Here is a 19,867-nt window from a genome sequence, read left to right as displayed (position 1 = left end):
TCCTTGCCCATTTCCAGCTTCCTGTTTCCCGTTTCCCGTTTTCCGTTTCCTGTTCGCTGGCCCAAATGCGAATGCAATGCGAACAGCTGCAGCAATCGAAGGGCTGCAACTACAGATCCAACTAAGCCGATAATTGAAGGTGCCGGGGTTGGCCGGTTGAGATACTTCTATGTCAACCTCCTGAATTTGCTCGATGCTCCTCCGGCAAAGGCCCTACTACACTTTTCCCCCCCGGGATAATTGGTTCGCCCGGGCTGGGAGTTGGCCATCGATGCCGATGCCGATGCCGAATGCTAAAATACAAGTGAAAATCTTTTTCGGAATGCCGGCAATAAATTTGCTGAGGGGAAAATGTGGAAAAGCGAAATCTAACCCATCCACACACAGAAAGCCACACACAAACGTAATGGAGTAACAAACATTTGCGGTTTACTGCATTGCTATTTCCATCCACACACGTACAGCGGAGGTCATAAAAATAGTGCGGTTTGACAAAAATTTGAAAATACTATAAAAATGTTTTGAATCAGTAGGAAATTTTGTAATATTATTTAGGAATATTTTAATTGGTAATAGAACAGAAACATTCTTTTTGATAAGGGCGATTTTACGAACGTTAAAAATATATTCCACTGAAGTTCCAAAAAAATTTCGATATATTTGAGTCAGAAACTTTTGAAGAATTTTTAAATTTGTATATTGTATATATTGGTATCTTTACATTGTAATATATACATATAATAGGTTTTCTAAATCGCTTACTTATATTGTATTGAACTATGCTGTAAATATATTGTTGACTGAGCCATCGCTTTTGTTGTTAAGAAATTGAGAACACTTTGGTACTAACAAGCTCAGTTGGAACTTTTTAATAAATGTCAGGTGAGTAAGAAATAAAATACGTTTTTCTGGTTCAAAAAGGCAAAATGAATTGGAAACCAAAAGAATTTAAATATATATTGAGGATTTTTGATTTATTTTTACAATTATTTTAGGACTGTAATTAAATGTGAGGTGAGTAAGAACATAAAAGCAAAGAACTTAAGCAATAGAAAAAAACAAGGAATATAAATGGGAGTTAGGGAATGTATCTTGAAATGTTTTAGATTTCTAGTACTTATCAAATTTGGCATAATTTTATAAAAAAGAATTTATTGAACTTAAATTATAAAGGAATTAGTGAAACTTTTTAAATACCTATATGTCGTTTACAAAGATTAATGTGACCATATCATAAACGCGACATGATTTTAACTGTACTGGTGTAACAACTGCAGATTCTAGCTTAAAACATTAAAGCATACTTATTTACTATTAATATTGTAAGATTCCCATTAACTTAATCAATTTTACATATACTACTTGATTCCATGTTCCTATTAAATAAGTTTAAGATGGTCTCTTGCATATCCCCCTTCGAATTCTAATCTGCCCGGCTTTCTTTGTGTGCCAGCTTCCTTTATCGTAATATTCAGACATCATCAAGGGTATAGAAATGGACGAAGAAATAAAGAGGGGGAAATATTATGAAAGTGTAACAGCTGATTTTACCACCCCAATCTGGACCGCCTGCCACAACTAGAGTGCATGAAAAATTACAAGTCAGCTCCACAATTGAAATATTTCCGCCTCAACGCACTGAAATGCGCAATCGAAAATAGTTATCTGTGTGCCAACCCAGCCAACCCATTTTTTTTCTAGACCCCCCTCGAAAAGGGGGGCTATATCTATATATATATAGGGGGGGGGGGTGTTTGTGGGGTGATATGGCAGACGGATGTGGCAGCGACAGGGACAACATCGATGTGGACACATATGTGCATTATGTGTGGCCCAGTCCTCGTTTCTGGATACTGGATACTGGATACTGTATGCCGATTCGGGTCCGAGAAATTTCCATATTTGATTGTTTTTGAACGCCTGCCGCAGGACGACAAAGGAAGGGAAAACCCCGAGCATAAAAAGCTCGCAGAGCGGCGTCTGTTTATTGAAAATGGCATATAAAAATCGAATGGGCGGTGGCGTTTTGCTTTATTTTTTTTTTGGGGTCTGAATTGTGGAAATGTGGAATGCACAGGCATAACATACTTTTGGGGGCGCTCAGCGAAATGCATGCATTTATTTACAGATATGTAGGTGCAAGGACTCGCCCCCCCCCTACCCTCTTCATCCCTTCGAATATGATAAAAAATATTAAGCGAAGGCAAACAAAAAAATAAAACACACGAAAAGAGCAAGGAAACAAAGGCGAATTTCGAATGCCCTAATCAAAATAGTCTGTAAAGGAAATATTATATAAATATATATATATTTTTAATACTAAAGAAACATCTTTGAACATTTTGAAATAGACTTGTCCTGTTCTTTAAACTAAAAATATTAAACAAAAGAAGACTTGAACAAAATATAATGTTCCTTTTGTTGTTTGTAATTTTTTTCTTTAAATTATAATCCTAAAAATATTTGAAAATATGTCTGTAGCTTAAATTATTCAACACCGACTTTAAATACAAATTATTTTAAGTTTAAAATAATTCCGAAAATTGCATATTCCCTTCCTGTTGATTCTGTTCCAAAATAAAGTAACCTATTTGTATTGTGCACATTAAAAGATACCACAAAAAAAGTATATATTGTGATCAAAAATATCAAAATTAACCTGCCAAGCTTAATACTTTTTTTAGTATGCCCCGAAAAAATGGTCAAGTATGCAAAACATTCCCAGTGACACAAAAGCGACGCGGAATCGGGCGCAACGAAAAAAAAATGAAATGAACTTGGAAAAATAAACAGAAAAAAATTAAGCACTCATGACAAAGCGAAAGTCGGATAATGCCATAACAAAAACAACAATGGTGGCAGCAACAGCAGCAACGGAATAACATTATAAAGTATCATGGCAATTTTTTCCATGCAACTGCCACCAGTAGCGACAGTCAAAAAGTTGTTACAAAAAACAATTTTCGGATTCAGTAGTTTGTAGCTGCAATCTTTAAATGCAGAACGGTTGATACAGGGGAAAATGAAGTACCAAGAATAAAACGCTAAATGATGGCAGCAAGGAGATATCGATTTAAATGGCGAAGATATGTATCGACAGGTTTATTAAAGTAAGTTATGTTATGTAGCTTAAAAAGCTGTAAAAGGGAGATGTGAATTAAATACTGTAACAACAAGATGAAAAGGATGCTATTCAAATCGTTAAGATTTTAAAAAAAGAATCATTCCGCAAGGCTTTCTTTTTCATGCATACTTATAGACACCTTCAATAAGATATTAAAAAAGAATCATTCCGGAAGGCCTTCTTTTTCATGCATTCTTGTAAACACCTTTTATAAACACTACGTTTTTTAGAAAACAAGTCAGCTTAATAAAAATAAATAATAACAACTTTTCACCTCACCCATTTTTCTGATTTTGTTAACCATTCCCTAAATGTCCTTGTTCGAGTAATTTATTTTAAGCAATTTGTATTTATTTGCTTAGTTTATCTGCTATTTTTTTATTGCTATTTTGGGCCAAGTTAGAGGCCATAAAACTGTGAAAATTCAAATATGCTACAATTGAGGCTCGTAAAATTTTACGTAGAGCGAGACAGCATGACCGAGTGCGAGCGAGATAGGCAGCAACCAAGATGGGTTTTAAAAGGGGGCAAAAAACGAGAGTAAATGGCACAAAAACATTTTGCGGTTGAAGGCAGTTAGCCAAATAAATGTACAACTAGATAAACAAGCTGCTCAAACTAGTTGCACACACACACACACACAGGCACACACATGCGAGATCCTTTAGAAAGAGAGGGGTATATGTGGAGGTGAGCAAGAAAAGAAGCCTCAACTGACAAACCGTTTAATCATTGGAGTTGCTCTCTCGGTGTTTGCTTTTCATTTTATGGTATTTGCCAATTTCTTCTTGTGCCTATGTATGTGTGTGGGCATCCTTGTGCCAGCTGGCTAATCTTCGTTGCCTACTTTTCGGCACTTTTAGCTCACAAGAAAATGTATCTTTGGCACACTAAAAACAGATATAAATTTTGAAATAATAATAGTATTTTAAAAAGTATATTGTTAAAAACAATCAAATTATTTTACAAATATTTTTTGATAATTTTTATTTTATTTAATAATTTAATTATAATTTAATATTTATTCTTTTTGATTTTTGATAATTGCTTATTTTCTGCACAATCCTAAGTGCATAAGTGTGTGTAACTATCTGTGTTAAAGCTGTCTAATTTTCGTTAGCTTTTTAGGGCTCTTTTCTCCGAATTAAGGCCTTTGTTTTTTTGTTGGCATTAAATATTTTCAATTAACAATCTGTTGTGGCTTAATGGGAATAGCCTACCCTATTTATACTTAAATACTTCCACTCACACTCATGAACTTTACCCAGACGCAGACACAGATTCACACACACACGCACACAGATACATTTAGGCGTACCCTTTTGGCGCTCTTTTTGCTGTTTGTTTGGTGTTTTCTTATGTTTTGTGCCGAAAATTTGCTTAATTAAAAATAACAAGCAAAGCCAGCAGCAAACACCAGCCCATTGCAATATCCTTAAGCCCCCTCGAAAGAGCCCCCTTGAAGCCGAAGAGGCAGAAGAATAACAACCGCAGAGCTACAAGCCAAACTTTGTTTAATGGTTAGTTAAGCGTTTAATTTGCACAAGGCCTTGGAGCTCATCATCCACTCGCACAGACATGGCAATAGCACCCCGAACTCCCCTGATGACTTTTTAAAAGCTCCCCAGCCCCATATGTCGAGGGTCGGGGGATTGAAGTGGTTATTGTGCTGGTTCCCCAAATTTATTCCCCTAAACACTTTCAACTGCCTGATACTTTTCACCCATTTTAAATTATTTTCTCGTTTTTTTTTATCACATGCCCGTTACTCAGCCAACCAATTAAACTGTTAGGAAAACCATTAAATAAATTGTAGTTATTAATTTTATTTTATATACAATATCCGATGCAAAGAGCTGTATGGGCGGGTGCTACCTAAGGGATCGGGTCCTGGGCCTCCAGCTTCACTTTCCAGCTATTTCTAGATTTATCAGACAGATCAGATTAATGGGTATCGCCAATGGAAACTTCACAGCTAACTTACTTTTGCTCGGGATTACTTTCCAGCCTCCTTTTTTAACTGGTCGACCACGTCGACCCGGTAGTTGGCAATCAGATTGCCCCCGATGGCCGCCAGCTCCTCGTCGTCGGGGTTCTCCTCCAGGCCAGCTTCCACCACGTTTTCGAACTGCTGCTCCAGAACCAGGACCTCGGTGATTCGGTTGAACTCGCGGCGAAGTCAGATTGATTAAAAAATAGACAAGAGCCGTCAGGACGGGCCCGGCCAAGAAGATTATTATCTGAATCATAGCGAAATTTTAGGAAAAATTTGAGTTTGTATTATAATGCTCTTAGAGAACGACTAGACGACTTGACTGCGCGAAGACGAATGAACTGAGGCCCAAAATTCAGCAGGAAGTTAAAAGCAATTGCCTACTATGTTTAAAATCAGATAGACGTCAATACCAAGAGCCTACTGTGCAATAAATATATTTGGATCACATATTCCCAGCCGATTGTTGTTGGCAGGCCTGGGAAAAGGTGGCAATTCTTATTTTGAGACTGATTATTTGTGTTTCTCTCTTGCAAGACCACGTTTTCATACTACCTTACCCTTCTGGACCCTTTAGGCCATATTGAATTTAACCACGTCGCCTGTCGGCCACAAAAAATTCAACCAAACCCATTACAGTAAGCAGATTCCCAGAGTATTTCAAGGGGTCAAAATAGGGGTTTTATAAAGGCACCATGTGGGAAATTTTGTTATTTAATAAACCATACTACTACTATACACATTAGTTAATTTATAACATTAGTATTCTCACGACCCTTTGGATCGGGCTTGGACCTCTCGACTAGGTTTCGGGGATGGGTTGGGTTTCGGCAACCCCTGGTTAGTACTGGGCCCCATGGAGCTACTCGTCTAGAGTTCGGGGAACCCTTGGTAGTGCAGGGATCGGGGACCGGCAGGTTGGATATGGGCCACTTGGAACAACGAGTGTTGGGGTGTAGGAGCCGCCCCTTGAGAATGCGCTCCTTGGAACCACGGGACTTGCGCTTGGGGTACCGCCTCTTGGGTTTGGTCCCTTTGGAACCACGAGTCTAGGGTTCGGGGACCCTCGGGTTGATTATGGGCCCCCTGGAACCACGAGTGTTGGGGTTGCGGTACCGAGTCTTGGGTTGGAGGTACCGCGGCTTGGGTTTGGACTCCTTGGAACCAGGAGTGTTGCATTTGGGGTACCGCGGGTTGGCAAGGGGCCTCTTGGAACGATGAGTCTTCGGTTCGGGGTTGATTATGGGCCACATGGAATAACGAGTGTTGGGGAGCTGCGCCTTGAGTTTGGGCCCCTTGGAACCACGAGTGCTGCGTTTGGGGTACCGCGGGTTGGTTAAGGATCCCTTGGAACCACGACTGTTGCATTTGGGGTACCGCGGGTTGGTTAAGGGCCCCTTGGAGGCACGCGTCTTCGGTTGAGGGAACCCCTTCTTGGGTTTGGGCTTCTTGGAACCACGGCTCTTGGGTTCTGGGAACCTCGGTTTGGGTTTGGACGCCCTGGAACCACGAGGTATTGGCCCACACGTCTTCGGCTTGCTGCGGTTCATATTTTCCCTTGTACTGTAAACACCTCTTCTTTGAAAGAGAGCTTGCCTTCAGATGGGCAATGCTTTGCTTGTACCTGGAAGCCCCTGGGCTTGGTCTGGTGGTCATCTTTTGAAGCTTGGCACTCTTTACCACTTTCCTTGTACGAGTAACATGCCTGTTTTCTGGGGTCTGTGGAATCAGGCGTTATTAACAGTAACAGCAATTATTAAGATTTCTTACCAAGGATTCCTCCATTCCTCCAAAGAACCCTAAGGCAGTTCCTTTCTCATCCATAGTTTCCGAAAAGTTCATGTAAGCTATTAAACAAAAATAGTTAAAATAGGTTAATTAAAAAAATGTAGATGGAAAAAAGAAGCTATTGTATTATTGAAAATGTGTGGTAATGTTAAAATAAGTAAGTTAATGAAAATAATTTTATCTAGATTTTTATATAGAATTACTTGTGTGAAGTAGAAAAATGCCTTGAAAAATAAGGCTTCAAAATTGTTGAAAACAGAAAATTTTATTTTTACTCTAACGAAAGTATGTCTTTACAATATGAAAGTGGAATACAAACTGAAGGTATGTTGGCCTCAGCTCGACAAGCTGAAATTTCGCTTTGAATGAAGTGTCTGTGTAACTGTGATTGCTTTCTATTTTGAACGATTTGAAATACACTTATTAGATCGAAGTAGTCGTTATTCTGTCCCAAATTTCAATTATAAATTATAATAAAAATTGATTATAAAATTCCAGGTCAATTCTATTAGCGAAGCACACACTTTCGGGCCACCTAGCGGAGGGCCGTGGTACCACGGACTATGCAAAGACTTTGAACAAAATCTTCAAAAATAAGGGCCTCCGACAGACTGGCGTCTACGAGAAAAGGTTATAATTACGCATGCCAAATTTGTATCGAAATATTAACTTTATTTGTACTTGGACCTTCAATATTTCTTGTTAAGTAATTAAATTTGAGATATAAGCTATCCTATATACGGTGAACTAAGTATGCTTTGCATAACCATGACTTATAATTTTTATGATATTTTGACCTTGGCACTACCTTTTACATTTTACCTACACTGCTTAAACTCCTTTTTCTTAAATATCTAAGGGGCTATAACCAATGTGCTATAGGAAAACAATGAGATAAATTGTTGCTTTTGATTTATTTTTATTTTAATTAATTTTTATGTAAAGATCTGGATGGGCGGATGCTACCTAAGGAATCGGGTCCTGGGCCTCCAGCTTCACTTTCCAGAAACTTCTAGATACATCAGATAGATCAGATTAATGGGTAACGCTATTGCAACACCGAATCGCCCCGGCCTCCTTCTTAAACTGGTTCATCACGTCCAAACGGTAGTTGGCAATCAGATTGGCCCCGATGGTTGCCAGCTCCTCGTCGTCGGGGTTCTCCTCCAGGCCAGCTTCCACCACGTTCTCGATTCGCTGCTCCAGGACCAGGACCTCGGTGATCCGGTTAAACTCGCGGTTCTTGTTCATCAACGAAGTCAGATTGATGAAAAAATAGACAAAAGCCGTCAGGACGGGCCCGGCCAAGAAGATTATTATTTGAATCATATCGAAATTTTAGGAAAAATTTGAGTTTGAAAAAGTTGTATTATAATGCTCTTAGCGAACGACTAGACGACTTGACTGCGCGAAGACGAATGAACTGAGGCTCAAAATACAGCAGGAAGTTAAAAGCAATTGCCTACTATGTTTAAAATCTACTGGACGTCAATACCAAGAGCCTACTGTGCAATAAATATATTTGGATCACATATTCCCAGCCGATTGTTGTTGGCAGGCCTGGGAAAAGGTGGCAACTCTTATTTTGAGACTGATTATTTGTGTTTCTATCTTGCAAGACCGCATTTTCATACAACATTACCCTTCTTGGACACCTTCGGCCATAGTGAATTAAGCCATGTCGCTTGTCGGCCACGAAAGTCCACCAAACCCTTTACAGTAAGCAGATTCCCAGAGTATTTCAAGGGGTCAAGATAGGGGTTTTATAAAGGCACCATGTGGAAAATTTTGTTATTTAATAAACCATAATACTACTTTACACATTGGTTAATTTATAACATTATTCTCACGACCCGTTGGATTGGGCATGGACCTCTTGACTAGGGTTCGGGGATGGGTTGGGTTTCGGGAACCTCTGGTTGGTAATGAGCCTTTTAGAGCCACTCGTTTACGGCTTGCGGAACCATTGGAAACATGAGTCTACGGATCGGGGACCCTCGGGTTGGTTTTGGGCCACTGGGAACCACTAGTTTTGGGTTGTGGGAGCCGCGCCCTGGCAAGGGGCCTCTTGGAACGATGAGTCTTCGGTTCGTGGTTGATTATGGGCCACATGGAATAACGAGGGTTGAGGTTGGGGAGCTGCGCCTTGAGTTTGGGTCCCTTGGAACCACGAGGGCTGCGTTTGGGGTACCGCGGGTTGGTTAAAAGCCCACTGGAGGGTCTTCGCATCTTCGGTTGGGGGAACCGCTTCCGGGGATTGGGCCCCTTGGAACCATTGGGTATTGGCCCACTGGTCTTCGGCTTGCTGCGGTTCTCATTTTCCCTTGTGCTGTAAACACCTCTTCTTTGGAAGAGAGCTTGCCTTCAGATGGGCAATGCTTTGCTTGTACTCATAGGCCCCTGGGCTCTTATGGGACCCTGCACTCTTTACCACCTTCCTTGTGCGAGTAGCACGCCCGTTTTCTGGGGTCTGTGGAATCAGACGATATTAACAGTAACAGTAATTATTAAGATTTTTACCAAGGATTCTTCCATTATCTCCCTTAGGGTTCTTTTCTCATCCATAGCTTCCGAATAGTTCATGTTAGCTATTATAAAAAAAATTGTTAAAACAAGTAAATAAAAAAATGTAGATGGAAAAACGAAGCTATTGTATTGTGGAAAATGTGTGGTAATGTTAAAATAAGTAAGTAAATTAAACTAATTTTACTAGATTTTTATATAGAATTACTTGTGTGAAGTAGAAAAATGCCTGGAAAAATAGGGCTTCAAAAATGTTGAAAACTGAAAATTTTATTTTTTACTCTAGCGAAATGATATCTAAATAGTAAGAAAGTTGAATACAAACTGAAGGAATGTTGGCCTCAGCTCGACTAGCTGAAATTTCGCTTTGAATGAAGGGTCTGTGTTACTGTAATTGCTTTCCCTGTTAAACGACATTTCAATGATTCTATCACTGATTTACTATGATTAATTTTTCTAATTTCTAATTTTTGATTCACTGCTTTTGGACACATTATCTTCTACTCTTGGGAATATCATGGTTTAAAAAATCATTGATTTATCCGAATAGCAATCCCGAAAATTAGGCCAACTCAAGAAGCCACTTGCAAAAACACGACCGTAAAGTGAGGAGAAAATCATTGGAGCGCCAGCTGTTGATGTTACCAATTAAGCGGGCACTTTAAATTTTAATTAGCTACCGAAGAGGGGCACTTAATTAATTACTAAAAAGGCGCACACACGCACACATGAGCGGCCGACTAAAACTTGACGAGGTCGTGTCCACCCGGCGCCACCCACCGAATGAATTATAATGCACGGTCATAAATAATAATAAATATGAATTGAGTGCGCCCAGGCTGGCAAATAAACATGCATTAATATGCGGCCAAGGATGTGAAAATAAGGAAGGAAAAAAATTAAAAAACACAAACAGATGTACATGTATGCGTACACACTGGATAATTAACGACACTTGCGACTCGCGTCTGCAGGCAAAACATTTGATAAATGGCCAAAACAGGGTGCCCGAGGGATGGGATGGGAGGTCCTGCGAGTCCTGCGAGTCCTGGGAGCAGCTGCCGCCTGTCAGTTGAATTTAAAGCCATCCACTTCGAATTTGCGAGCTGCACAACTTGCGTGTTGTGTGATGTAAAGCCGGGCGGGAAGAGTTCTCACTTGCTTATTTCCCATTTTGGCAGATATTCATAAAATTTGCATGGGTCGGCACTAGGAAAATGGGGGGGAAAACACCTCAAGTTCAGCAAACAAGATGGGAAAAGATGGGTGAAAACAACAGTGAAAGCACTGACGGAAAATACAGGAAAAACCTTTAGGTATTTAATTATATACGGAAAATATTAAGTTATATTAAAAATAATTTTGTCTTGAATTAAAAAGGGCAAGCACTATTTTTGGGCCAACCAAGAAAGTATTAAAAATGTTTCACTTTATTAAAAATTAGTAAAAAAAAATTAGTGGTATTTGATTGACAACTATAAATGAATCCAAAACTCTTATAATGATTGGGGATATGATTTCAACTTTATATATTTACAAAATATTATCTAAATTTAATGAAAATATCAATTTTTGAGCAAACCAAATACATGTAAAAAGGTTTTCAGCTTTAAATAAACATTTTATTAATGAAAGTAAAAAATAAAATGGTTTTTAATTTACAAATATGGTAATCATTATCATGTTATTGTGATAAGGTAAATGGTATAAACTTTAAATATTTAAAAAATTAGTCTTTAATTTCAAAATTATATATATATTTTTGTGTAAGTCCAATGCTTGTTCAATAAGTTTTCAGTTTAAAATAAATAAATATTTTAATATAACCAAGTAAAATTCTAAATTGCATGCATTTTAAAAATACAAATAATTCAAGAACTCTCATAATGATTTAGGAAATGATTAAAACATTAAGGCTTATCATTTTTGTGCCAGTGCCGGATTGAGAAAAGGTTTGGGCCAGAATTGAAGCCAGGATGAATCGAGCGTAGCACAGCCATAAAAAGGCAAACTGCAAGCAATGAAACCGAATCAGGAGCATCCATATCGATACAGATGGCTTCCGGTGCCAGGATCCTTGGCAATCCTTCCCCCCCCCCCTTTAGATTCCCATATCCTGCCTAACACCACGTCCTGTCCGCCCCCCCCATACCCAAAAAGGGGGGCGTGGCAGACACACACAGAGACTACGAGTTCAGTGTTTAATTAATGTACGGATTTTGGGTTTCCTTTTGTGCAATCAGAGTGCAAATCAACTGTCAATAAGGCACTGAACACACACACGGTCACACCCACACACACTTGAATGGTCTGTCCTGAAAGTACGATTGAATATATATATGCACCGACCTATATATATATATATGTATACATATAACTACATGCACCATATATTTTTCATCTTTTTTTCGACCCATCTTATTTTTATTTGATGCTTAAATTTTAGCTGGTCTCTGATTTTCTCCTTTTGGGTTAGCTGCAATTTGTGAGCTTGTCAAATAAATTGGTAATTCGAGCTACATACACATAGTCGCACAGCAATTACGTTTCACAAACGTTGGCAGTTACGTAACACAATCCAAGGAAAATGACTTACAGCCAGTCAAATTGCGTATACGTAACGTTAGCCGAACGCCAAATTGGTTTGCAGTATTTTGCAGATTTATTATTTGAGCATAGCAAGCGGGCATCAAAAAAGATGTACTCAAATTATATCAGCCTATCAATTTTAAAAATAATTAAAATAAATTTAATTCCTTAAAATAAATCTTTGTTTTTGAGTAAATTAAATTTTAAGTTACCCATTAAAGTTACAAACTAAAATTGCAATATATTATATATGTATGTATAAGTTTATAAAAAATGAAACAATCTTAGCTCAAACCTCGGGGCTATGTAAAAAAAAAATATAAGAACGGTAAAATATATAATTTTAATATTTTAATGCCGTTTAATACAGGATTTAACCACTTTTGAGTGGTAAAATCTGCAAATTGTCGAGGCAAAGTCTTGTCCTAACAACTGCCTTTCTAATTAATGTTTGGGGCAAAAAACTAAATTGCATTGGGCGCTCTGCGTTTAAAGTATCATCAATTCGCGGATCCGCAGGACCAAGTTGCCGTTGTTGTGGCGGCTCTGACAAGGTTAAGTGTCCTTAAAGGCAACTGCGACAGGCGGGGGCGCAAACAAAGCGCCTGCCTCGTCCTGTCCCATTGTCCTTTCGGCCCTGTCTTTTGTTGTCAGCTGAGCACAACAGCCGCAAGATGGCCGCTAAGCGACTCACACACCCAAAACGCACACCCATACACTCGCAAAGCGCACACCCATACACACGCAAAACACACACTGGGAAAACACTAAACCGTCGCCGCTTTGAAGTTGTTCTCCAGTGGTAGCTGTTTTCAGAAGGCATACCAGTTCAATTCTATTCCATTCGTTAGATAATAATATTTTACATATAAAAAAAAATTTAAATAAAATTTTGATTTATTTATTTATACAAACTATTAAGCAAAATCATAATATATTACCCTAAAATAAAATTTAAACATTTTTCAAATATGATATTTATCTAATTTTTTCATACAATCACTTGCCAACTAATAATATTTTAAGCCCAAAATATTTTTAATATGTATAATAAAATTTTCATTTATTTATTTTAACAATCTATACAGCTTATTATAAAATACAAACCTCAAATAAAACTTAAACATTTTATTTTGCTTACTTTTCTTATTCATTAATTGTTTTTAAAGCCCTATAAACATGACTTTATTTAATACAGCTTAGATAGATAAACTTTAATGAATGGTTTAACGAGGGTATTTTAAATTTCGATATGGCGTTCGGGTCCCCTTCCCTTGTTTTTTATGATTATTGTGCTTTTTTCCTTCGCTTTTTGTTCTTTATCCCCGTTTTATGTGTCAAGTTTGCCTGTTGCGCTTCCTGGCCGCCTTTGTCCTCTGGCAGGACTTTCCACTCGCCGGGCGACAAGGAAAACAAATAACAAAATAAAAACCATTGCCTCGCCTTAATTAAAAAGTTAAATTTTGTGTTCCCCTGCCTATGGAACTTGGCGGTTCAGTTTTGTTCTACAAGAGAATCGAGGGGCATGTTTCTGGGGCAGCGAAGCCCTGTTGCCATTTTGAACACAGAAAGGCGATGTCGTTGGCCGGCCTGACAGCCCAGACATTCGACTCGAGCCAGCGATTGCAGTTCAACAATCTGGCCATCTCAATACCATTGAATCTTGTTTTGAGGGTATGCTGGCACTTCTACTGAGTTAAACGAAAAAAAAAACATTTTTAAAGGTGTCTAAAAGTATGCAGTGCATAAGATTTTCAGATTTAAAAAATATTGTTGCATACTTTTAGACACCTTTCTAAGTGCTTTCAAAGCTTTAATTATTCCTGTGCCACTATCTTCTGTTTTATATTTTATATTATATTTTAAAACCATTTCAGTTACATATTCAATTAAATATGTTTTTATCAAGGGCAATTTCATTTTATAAATAATTTGTAATGTAATTTTATATATTTAAAATACGTCACATATTACTTACTATTTTATTTAAAACTCCTAAAGTAAGAAAATTATAGGCTTAGCACACTAAGAGCAATACTGAATTCCTGATCGTCTTAAGAGGATTTAAAAGCTCTTCATTTTTAATCATCATGGCTGCCTTTTTGCCAACCCAATCCACTTTGAAGCTGCGGGCGCTTACAACGAAAAATTATGTTACAAGCAAAGAGCTGTAATCAAATAATGGCTAAATGCCGATATTTATTTAAAGTGAATAATTTTGTCTTTTACTAAGCGCCACCGACATGCGTCAATCATTGCGTATTTTCGTAATTCCAATTTTTGCCGGAAAACTGTCCGAGATAAAAGGGAATCGCATAATCAGCCATGTTCTGTGGCCGCCCCTTTATTTTTTCTGCCCCCAGAAACCGAAAAACAGCAACATGGACATTTCCCTCTAATTGGCATTAGGCAAAAGTTTTTAGCCACAGCGAGCACGGGGCATCAGCCCTGATGGTTTTCAAATAAAATTAACACTGAAATTATTTTAGTGCGTCAACTTTAAGCCGCTTAGCTGCCATTCGCTGGCTCCCACAAACATGGCTGCACTCAGCAAAAAGCCATTAACCTCTTCCTCCCACAGAAAAAAAAAACACTTGACTCCGCCATCTAGTGAAAAACCAAAACTTTTACTGAATAAAAAATTTAAATCGACTGTTCTGATCAGCGGTTGTTAGGAAAATAGGAAAATGTGTATGCAGCTGGGTTTGAAATTAAAACGAGAGATGTTTGTACATTTTTCACCGGTAGGTGGAGCCAACAGTCGCTCTGGCGTCTGGTTTAAAAGGTTTACAATCATGAAAAATACGACTACTTTGATTTAAAAATTGCTTTTGAAGTCGTTAAAAATATAAAATAATCACAGTATCACAGACCCTTCGTTCAAAGCGAAATTTCAGCTAGTCGAGCTGAGGCCAACATTCCTTCAGTTTGTATTCAACTTTCTTACTATTTAGATATAATTTCGCTAGAGTAAAAAATAAAATTTTCAGTTTTCAACAGTTTTGAAGCCCTATTTTTCCAGGCATTTTTCTACTTCACACAAGTAATTCTATATAAAAATCTAGCTAAAATTATTTTTACTAACTTACTTATTTTAACATTACCACACATTTTCAATAATACAATAGCTTCTTTTTTCCATCTACATAATTTTATTTACCTATTTTAACAATTTTTTTTAATAGCTAACATGAACTTTTCGGAAACTATGGATGAGAAAAGAACTGCCTTAGGGTTCTTTGGAGGAATGGAGGAATCCTTGGTAAGAAATCTTAATAATTGATGTTACTGTTAATAACGCCTGATTCCACAGACCCCAGAAAACAGGCATGTTACTCGTACAAGGAAAGTGGTAAAGAGTGCCAAGCTTCAAAAGATGACCGCCAGACCAAGCCCAGGGGCTTCCAGGTACAAGCAAAGCATTGCCCATCTGAAGGCAAGCTCTCTTTCAAAGCGGAGGTGTTTACAGAACAAGGGAAAATATGAACCGGAACAAGCCGAAGACGTGTGGGCCAATACCTCATGGTTCCAGGGCGCCCAAACCCAAACCGAGGTTCCCAGAACCCAAGAGCCGTGGTTCCAAGAAGCCCAAACCCAAGAAGGGGTTCCCTCAACCGAAGACGCGTGCCTCCAAGGGGCCCTTAACCAACCCGCGGTACCCCAAATGCAACAGTCGTGGTTCCAAGGGATCCTTAACCAACCCGCGGTACCCCAAACGCAGCACTCGTGGTTCCAAGGGGCCCAAACTCAAGGCGCAGCTCCCCAACACTCGTTATTCCATGTGGCCCATAATCAACCCCGAACCGAAGACTCATCGTTCCAAGAGGCCCCTTGCCAACCCGCGGTACCCCAAATGCAACACTCGTGGTTCCAAGGAGTCCAAACCCAAGCCGCGGTACCTCCAACCCAAGACTCGGTACCGCAACCCCAACACTCGTGGTTCCAGGGGGCCCATAATCAACCCGAGGGTCCCCGAACCCTAGACTCGTGGTTCCAAAAGGACCAAACCCAAGAGGCTGTACCCCAAGCGCAAGTCCCGTGGTTCCAAGGAGCGCATTCTCAAGGGGCGGCTCCTACACCCCAACACTCGTTGTTCCAAGTGGCCCATATCCAACCTTCCGGTCCCCGATCCCTGCACTCTTGGTACCAAGGGTTCCCCGAACTCTAGACGAGTAGCTCCAAGGGGCCCAGTACTAACCAGAGGTTGCCGAAACCCAACCCATCCCCGAAACCTAGTCGAGAGGTCCAAGCCCGATCCAAAGGGTCGTGAGAATACTAATGTTATAAATTAACTAATGTGTATAGTAGTAGTATGGTTTATTAAATAACAAAATTTCCCACATGGTGCCTTTATAAAACCCCTATTTTGACCCCTTGAAATACTCTGGGAATCTGCTTACTGTAAAGGGTTTGGTGGACTTTCGTGGCCGACAGGCGACGTGGTTAAATTCAATATGGCCTAAAGGGTCCAGAAGGGTAAGGTAGTATGAAAACGTGGTCATGCAAGAGAGAAACACAAATAGTCAGTCTCAAAATAAGAGTTGCCAGTTTCCCAGATCTGCCAACAACAATCGGCTGGGAATATGTGATCCAAATATATACAGTAGGCTCTTGGTATTGACGTCCAGTAGATTTTAAACATAGTAGGCAATTGCTTTTAACTTCCTGCTGTATTTTGAGCCTCAGTTCATTCGTCTTCGCGCAGTCAAGTCGTCTAGTCGTTCGCTAAGAGCATTATAATACAACTTTTTCAAACTCAAATTTTTTCTAAAATTTCGCAATGATTCAAATAATAATCTTCTTGGCCGGGCCCGTCCTGACGGCTTTTGTCTACTTTTTCATCAATCTGACTTCGTTGTTGAACAAGAGCCGCGAGTTTAACCGGATCACCGAGGTCCTGGTCCTGGAGCAGCGAATCGAGAACGTGGTGGAAGCTGGCCTGGAGGAGAACCCCGACGACGAGGAGCTGGCAACCATCGGGGCCAATCTGATTGCCAACTACCGTTTGGACGTGATGAACCAGTTTAAGAAGGAGGCCGGGGCGATTCGGTGTTCCAATAGCGTTACCCATTAATCTGATCTATCTGATGTATCTAGAAGTTGCTGGAAAGTGTAGCTGGAGGCCCAGGACCCGATTCCTTAGGTAGCATCCGCCCATCCGGCTCTTCACATAAAAATTAATTAAAATAAAAATAAATCAAAAGCAACAATTTATCTCATTGTTTTCCTATAGCACATTGGTTATAGCCCCTTAGATATTTAAGAAAAATGAGTTTAAGCAGGGTTGGTAAAATGAAAAGGTAGTGCCAAGGTCCAAATATCATAAAAATTACAAGTCATGGTTATGCACCGTATATGGGATAGCTTATATTTCAAATTTAATTACTTATTATTACAAACAAAGTAAATATTTCTATGCAACTTGGCTTCTAAAAAGAAAATCGTAGAGTCTGTCTGAAACCCTAATTTCTGAAGATTTTGTTCAAGGTCTTTGCATAGTCAGTGGTACCACGGCCCTCCGCTTGGTGGCCCGAAAGTGTGTGCTTCGCTAATAGAATTGATCTGGAATTTCATAATACATTTTTATTATAATTTATAATTAAAATTTGGGACAGAGCAACGACTACTTTGATCTAAAACGTGTATTTTAAGTCGTTCAAAATAGAAAACAATCACAGTAACACAGACCCTTCGTTCAAAGGGAAATTTAAGCTGGTCGAGCTGAGGCCAACATACCTTCAGTTTGTATTCGACTTTCACATTGTAAAGACATAGTATCGTTAGAGTAAAAATTAAATTTTCGGTTTTCAACAATTTTGTAGCCTTACCAGGCATTTTTCTACTTCACACAAGTAATTCTATATAAAAAACTAAACACAATTTGTTTCATTAACTTACTTATTTTAACATTACCACACCTTTTCAATAATACAATCTCTTCTTTTTCCATCTACATTTTTTTAAAAATTATTTTACTTATTTTTTATAATAGCTAACATGAACTTTTCGGAAACTATGGATGAGAAAAGAACCCTAAGGGAGATAATGGAAGAATCCTTGGTAAGAAATCTTAATAAATACTGTTACTGTTAATAACGCCACATTCCACAGACCCCAGAAAATAGGCATGTTACTCGCACAAGGACGGTGGTAAAGAGTGCTAAGCTTCAAAGGATGACCGCCAGACCAAGCCCGGGGGCCTATAGGTACAAGCAAAGCATTGCCCATCTGAAGGCAAGCTCTCTTTCAAAGAAGAGGTGTTTACAGTACAAGGGAAAATATGAACCGCAGCAAGCCGAAGACCAGTGGGCCAATACCCAATGGTTCCAAGGGGCCCAATCCCAGGAAGCGGTTCCCCCAACCGAAGATGCGGAGACCCTCCAGTGGGCTTTTAACCAACCCGCGGTACCCCAAACGCAGCACTCGTGGTTCCAAGGGGCCCAAACTCAAGGCGCAGCTCCCCAACACTCGTTATTCCATGTGGCCCATAATCAACCCCGAACCGAAGACTCATCGTTCCAAGAGGCCCCTTGCCAACCCGCGGTACCCCAAATGCAACAGTCGTGGTTCCAGGGGGCCCAATCCCAGGAAGTGGTTCCCCCAACCGAAGATGCGAAGACCCTCCAGTGGGCTTTTAACCAACCCGCGGTACCCCAAATGCAACACTCGTGGTTCCAAGGAGTCCAAACCCAAGCCGCGGTACCTCCAACCCAAGACTCGGTACCGCAACCCCAACACTCGTGGTTCCAGGGTGCCCATAATCAACCCGAGGGTCCCCGAACCCTAGACTTGTGGTTCCAAAGGGACCAAACCCAAGAGGCGGTACCCCAAGCGCAAGTCCCGTGGTTCCAAGGAGCGCATTCTCAAGGGGCGGCTCCCACACCCCAACACTCGTTGTTCCAAGTGGCCCATATCCAACCTGCCGGTCCCCGATCCCTGCACTACCAAGGGTTCCCCGAACTCTAGACGAGTAGCTCCATGGGGCCCAGTACTAACCAGAGGTTGCCGAAACCCAACCCATCCCCGAAACCTAGTCGAGAGGTCCATGTCCAATGCAAAGGGTCGGGAGAATACTAATGTTATAAATCAACTAATGTGTATAGTAGTATTATGGTTTATTAAATAACAAAATTTCCCACATGATGCCTTTTTATAACCCCTATTTTGACCCCTTGAAATACTCTGGTTTTCATTTAACATATTGGGTTTAACCCCATAGATATATAGGAAAAATTAGTTTTCATAGGATTGGATAACCCAATTTGTTTTAAATACTTTCATATATTACGGTTATAGGTTTTTAGTTGGCATAAAACGAAAAGCTCGCTTCTCTGGCCTTTTAAACTGCTTTTTGGAGATTGTGCGAGTGCAACCAATCAAAATTCCTGTTATAAAATCAAATTTTCATTGCTCACAGTGAGCATTTCCTTTAACATTTCACCCAATGCTGGCATTTTGGGCACTTTTCGGTTTCTCGCAACTGGCATCTGTTTGCCTCAGCATTCTTTTTTTCAGGATTTCTCTTCCTTTTTTTTTTTGACTGGTTTCGCAGTTCCGGTTCCGTTTTCTGATTCGGGTTTTAGCGGCCCTAAGCTGAGGGGGCTTCGATGGGTTAAACTGTAACTGGGCACAAAGGGCAGCAATTTTCGGGCCGCTTTCAGTTGTAGTTTCATCTTTCGTTTGTTTTACAATTCACACTCGCACACTCACATGCGTTCGGGCAATTTTTTACGCCTCACCTCAAAGAGTTTTTCTGGCCTTGTGTTAGAATTTAACAATTTTTTCCACTTTTTTTAACGTTTGCCCGGAGGCCGAACCAAAAAAAAACCAGCTCGAATGATTTGGTTTGT

At 39.7% G+C, this 19,867-nt stretch overlaps 2 protein-coding genes across 6 annotated transcripts; one reads left to right on the top strand and one right to left on the bottom strand.

The window, feature by feature from the left end:
- Nucleotides 1–5,815: 5,815 nt before the first annotated feature.
- LOC108016567 (uncharacterized) lies at nucleotides 5,816–9,769 on the bottom strand. 3 transcript variants are annotated; one of them, XM_070997642.1, is made up of 3 exons: nucleotides 9,637–9,769; nucleotides 9,426–9,493; nucleotides 5,816–6,836 (listed from the first exon to the last, which is right to left on the bottom strand). In XM_070997642.1, exons 2-3 carry the CDS (start codon nucleotides 9,486–9,488, stop codon nucleotides 5,988–5,990), a joined length of 912 nt encoding a protein of 303 aa, XP_070853743.1. In that variant the 5' UTR covers nucleotides 9,489–9,493; nucleotides 9,637–9,769; the 3' UTR covers nucleotides 5,816–5,987. The 3 variants fall into 3 exon arrangements, with proteins under 3 accessions (XP_070853743.1, XP_036676757.2, XP_016938729.3); XM_036820862.3 differs by lacking the exons at nucleotides 9,426–9,493; nucleotides 9,637–9,769 and adding exons at nucleotides 6,888–6,964; nucleotides 7,109–7,249; XM_017083240.4 differs by lacking the exon at nucleotides 5,816–6,836 and adding an exon at nucleotides 8,731–9,375.
- Nucleotides 9,770–14,906: 5,137 nt separating this feature from the next.
- On the top strand, nucleotides 14,907–19,155 carry LOC108016566 (uncharacterized). Of its 3 annotated transcripts, none has more exons than XM_017083239.4 (3): nucleotides 14,907–15,060; nucleotides 15,203–15,279; nucleotides 15,331–16,357. In XM_017083239.4, exons 2-3 carry the CDS (start codon nucleotides 15,208–15,210, stop codon nucleotides 16,183–16,185), a joined length of 927 nt encoding a protein of 308 aa, XP_016938728.2. In that variant the 5' UTR covers nucleotides 14,907–15,060; nucleotides 15,203–15,207; the 3' UTR covers nucleotides 16,186–16,357. The 3 variants fall into 3 exon arrangements, with proteins under 3 accessions (XP_016938728.2, XP_036676659.2, XP_036676658.2); XM_036820764.3 differs by lacking the exons at nucleotides 15,203–15,279; nucleotides 15,331–16,357 and adding exons at nucleotides 18,010–18,077; nucleotides 18,129–19,155 and having other exon boundaries at nucleotides 14,942–15,060; XM_036820763.3 differs by lacking the exons at nucleotides 14,907–15,060; nucleotides 15,203–15,279; nucleotides 15,331–16,357 and adding exons at nucleotides 17,725–17,869; nucleotides 18,010–18,077; nucleotides 18,129–19,155.
- The last annotated feature ends 712 nt before the right edge of the window (nucleotides 19,156–19,867 follow it).

This window comes from Drosophila suzukii, chromosome X, assembly GCF_043229965.1.
Source record: "Drosophila suzukii chromosome X, CBGP_Dsuzu_IsoJpt1.0, whole genome shotgun sequence".
Classification (NCBI taxonomy): Eukaryota; Metazoa; Arthropoda; class Insecta; order Diptera; family Drosophilidae; genus Drosophila; species Drosophila suzukii.
The sequence above is the reverse complement of the archived record's forward strand: the minus strand, read 5'-3'. Positions and strand labels throughout refer to the sequence as shown.

Bases quoted from the DNA above. Each gene is read 5' to 3' on its own strand.
- LOC108016566 (XM_017083239.4), top strand. From the start codon at position 15,208: ATGAACTTTTCGGAAACTATGGATGAGAAAAGAACTGCCTTAGGGTTC. The intron at 15,280-15,330 runs GTAAGAAATCTT...CTGATTCCACAG, and splicing joins GAGGAATGGAGGAATCCTTG to ACCCCAGAAAACAGGCATGT.
- LOC108016567 (XM_036820862.3), bottom strand. From the start codon at position 6,959: ATGAACTTTTCGGAAACTATGGATGAGAAAGGAACTGCCTTAGGGTTC. The intron at 6,837-6,887 runs GTAAGAAATCTT...CTGATTCCACAG, and splicing joins GAGGAATGGAGGAATCCTTG to ACCCCAGAAAACAGGCATGT.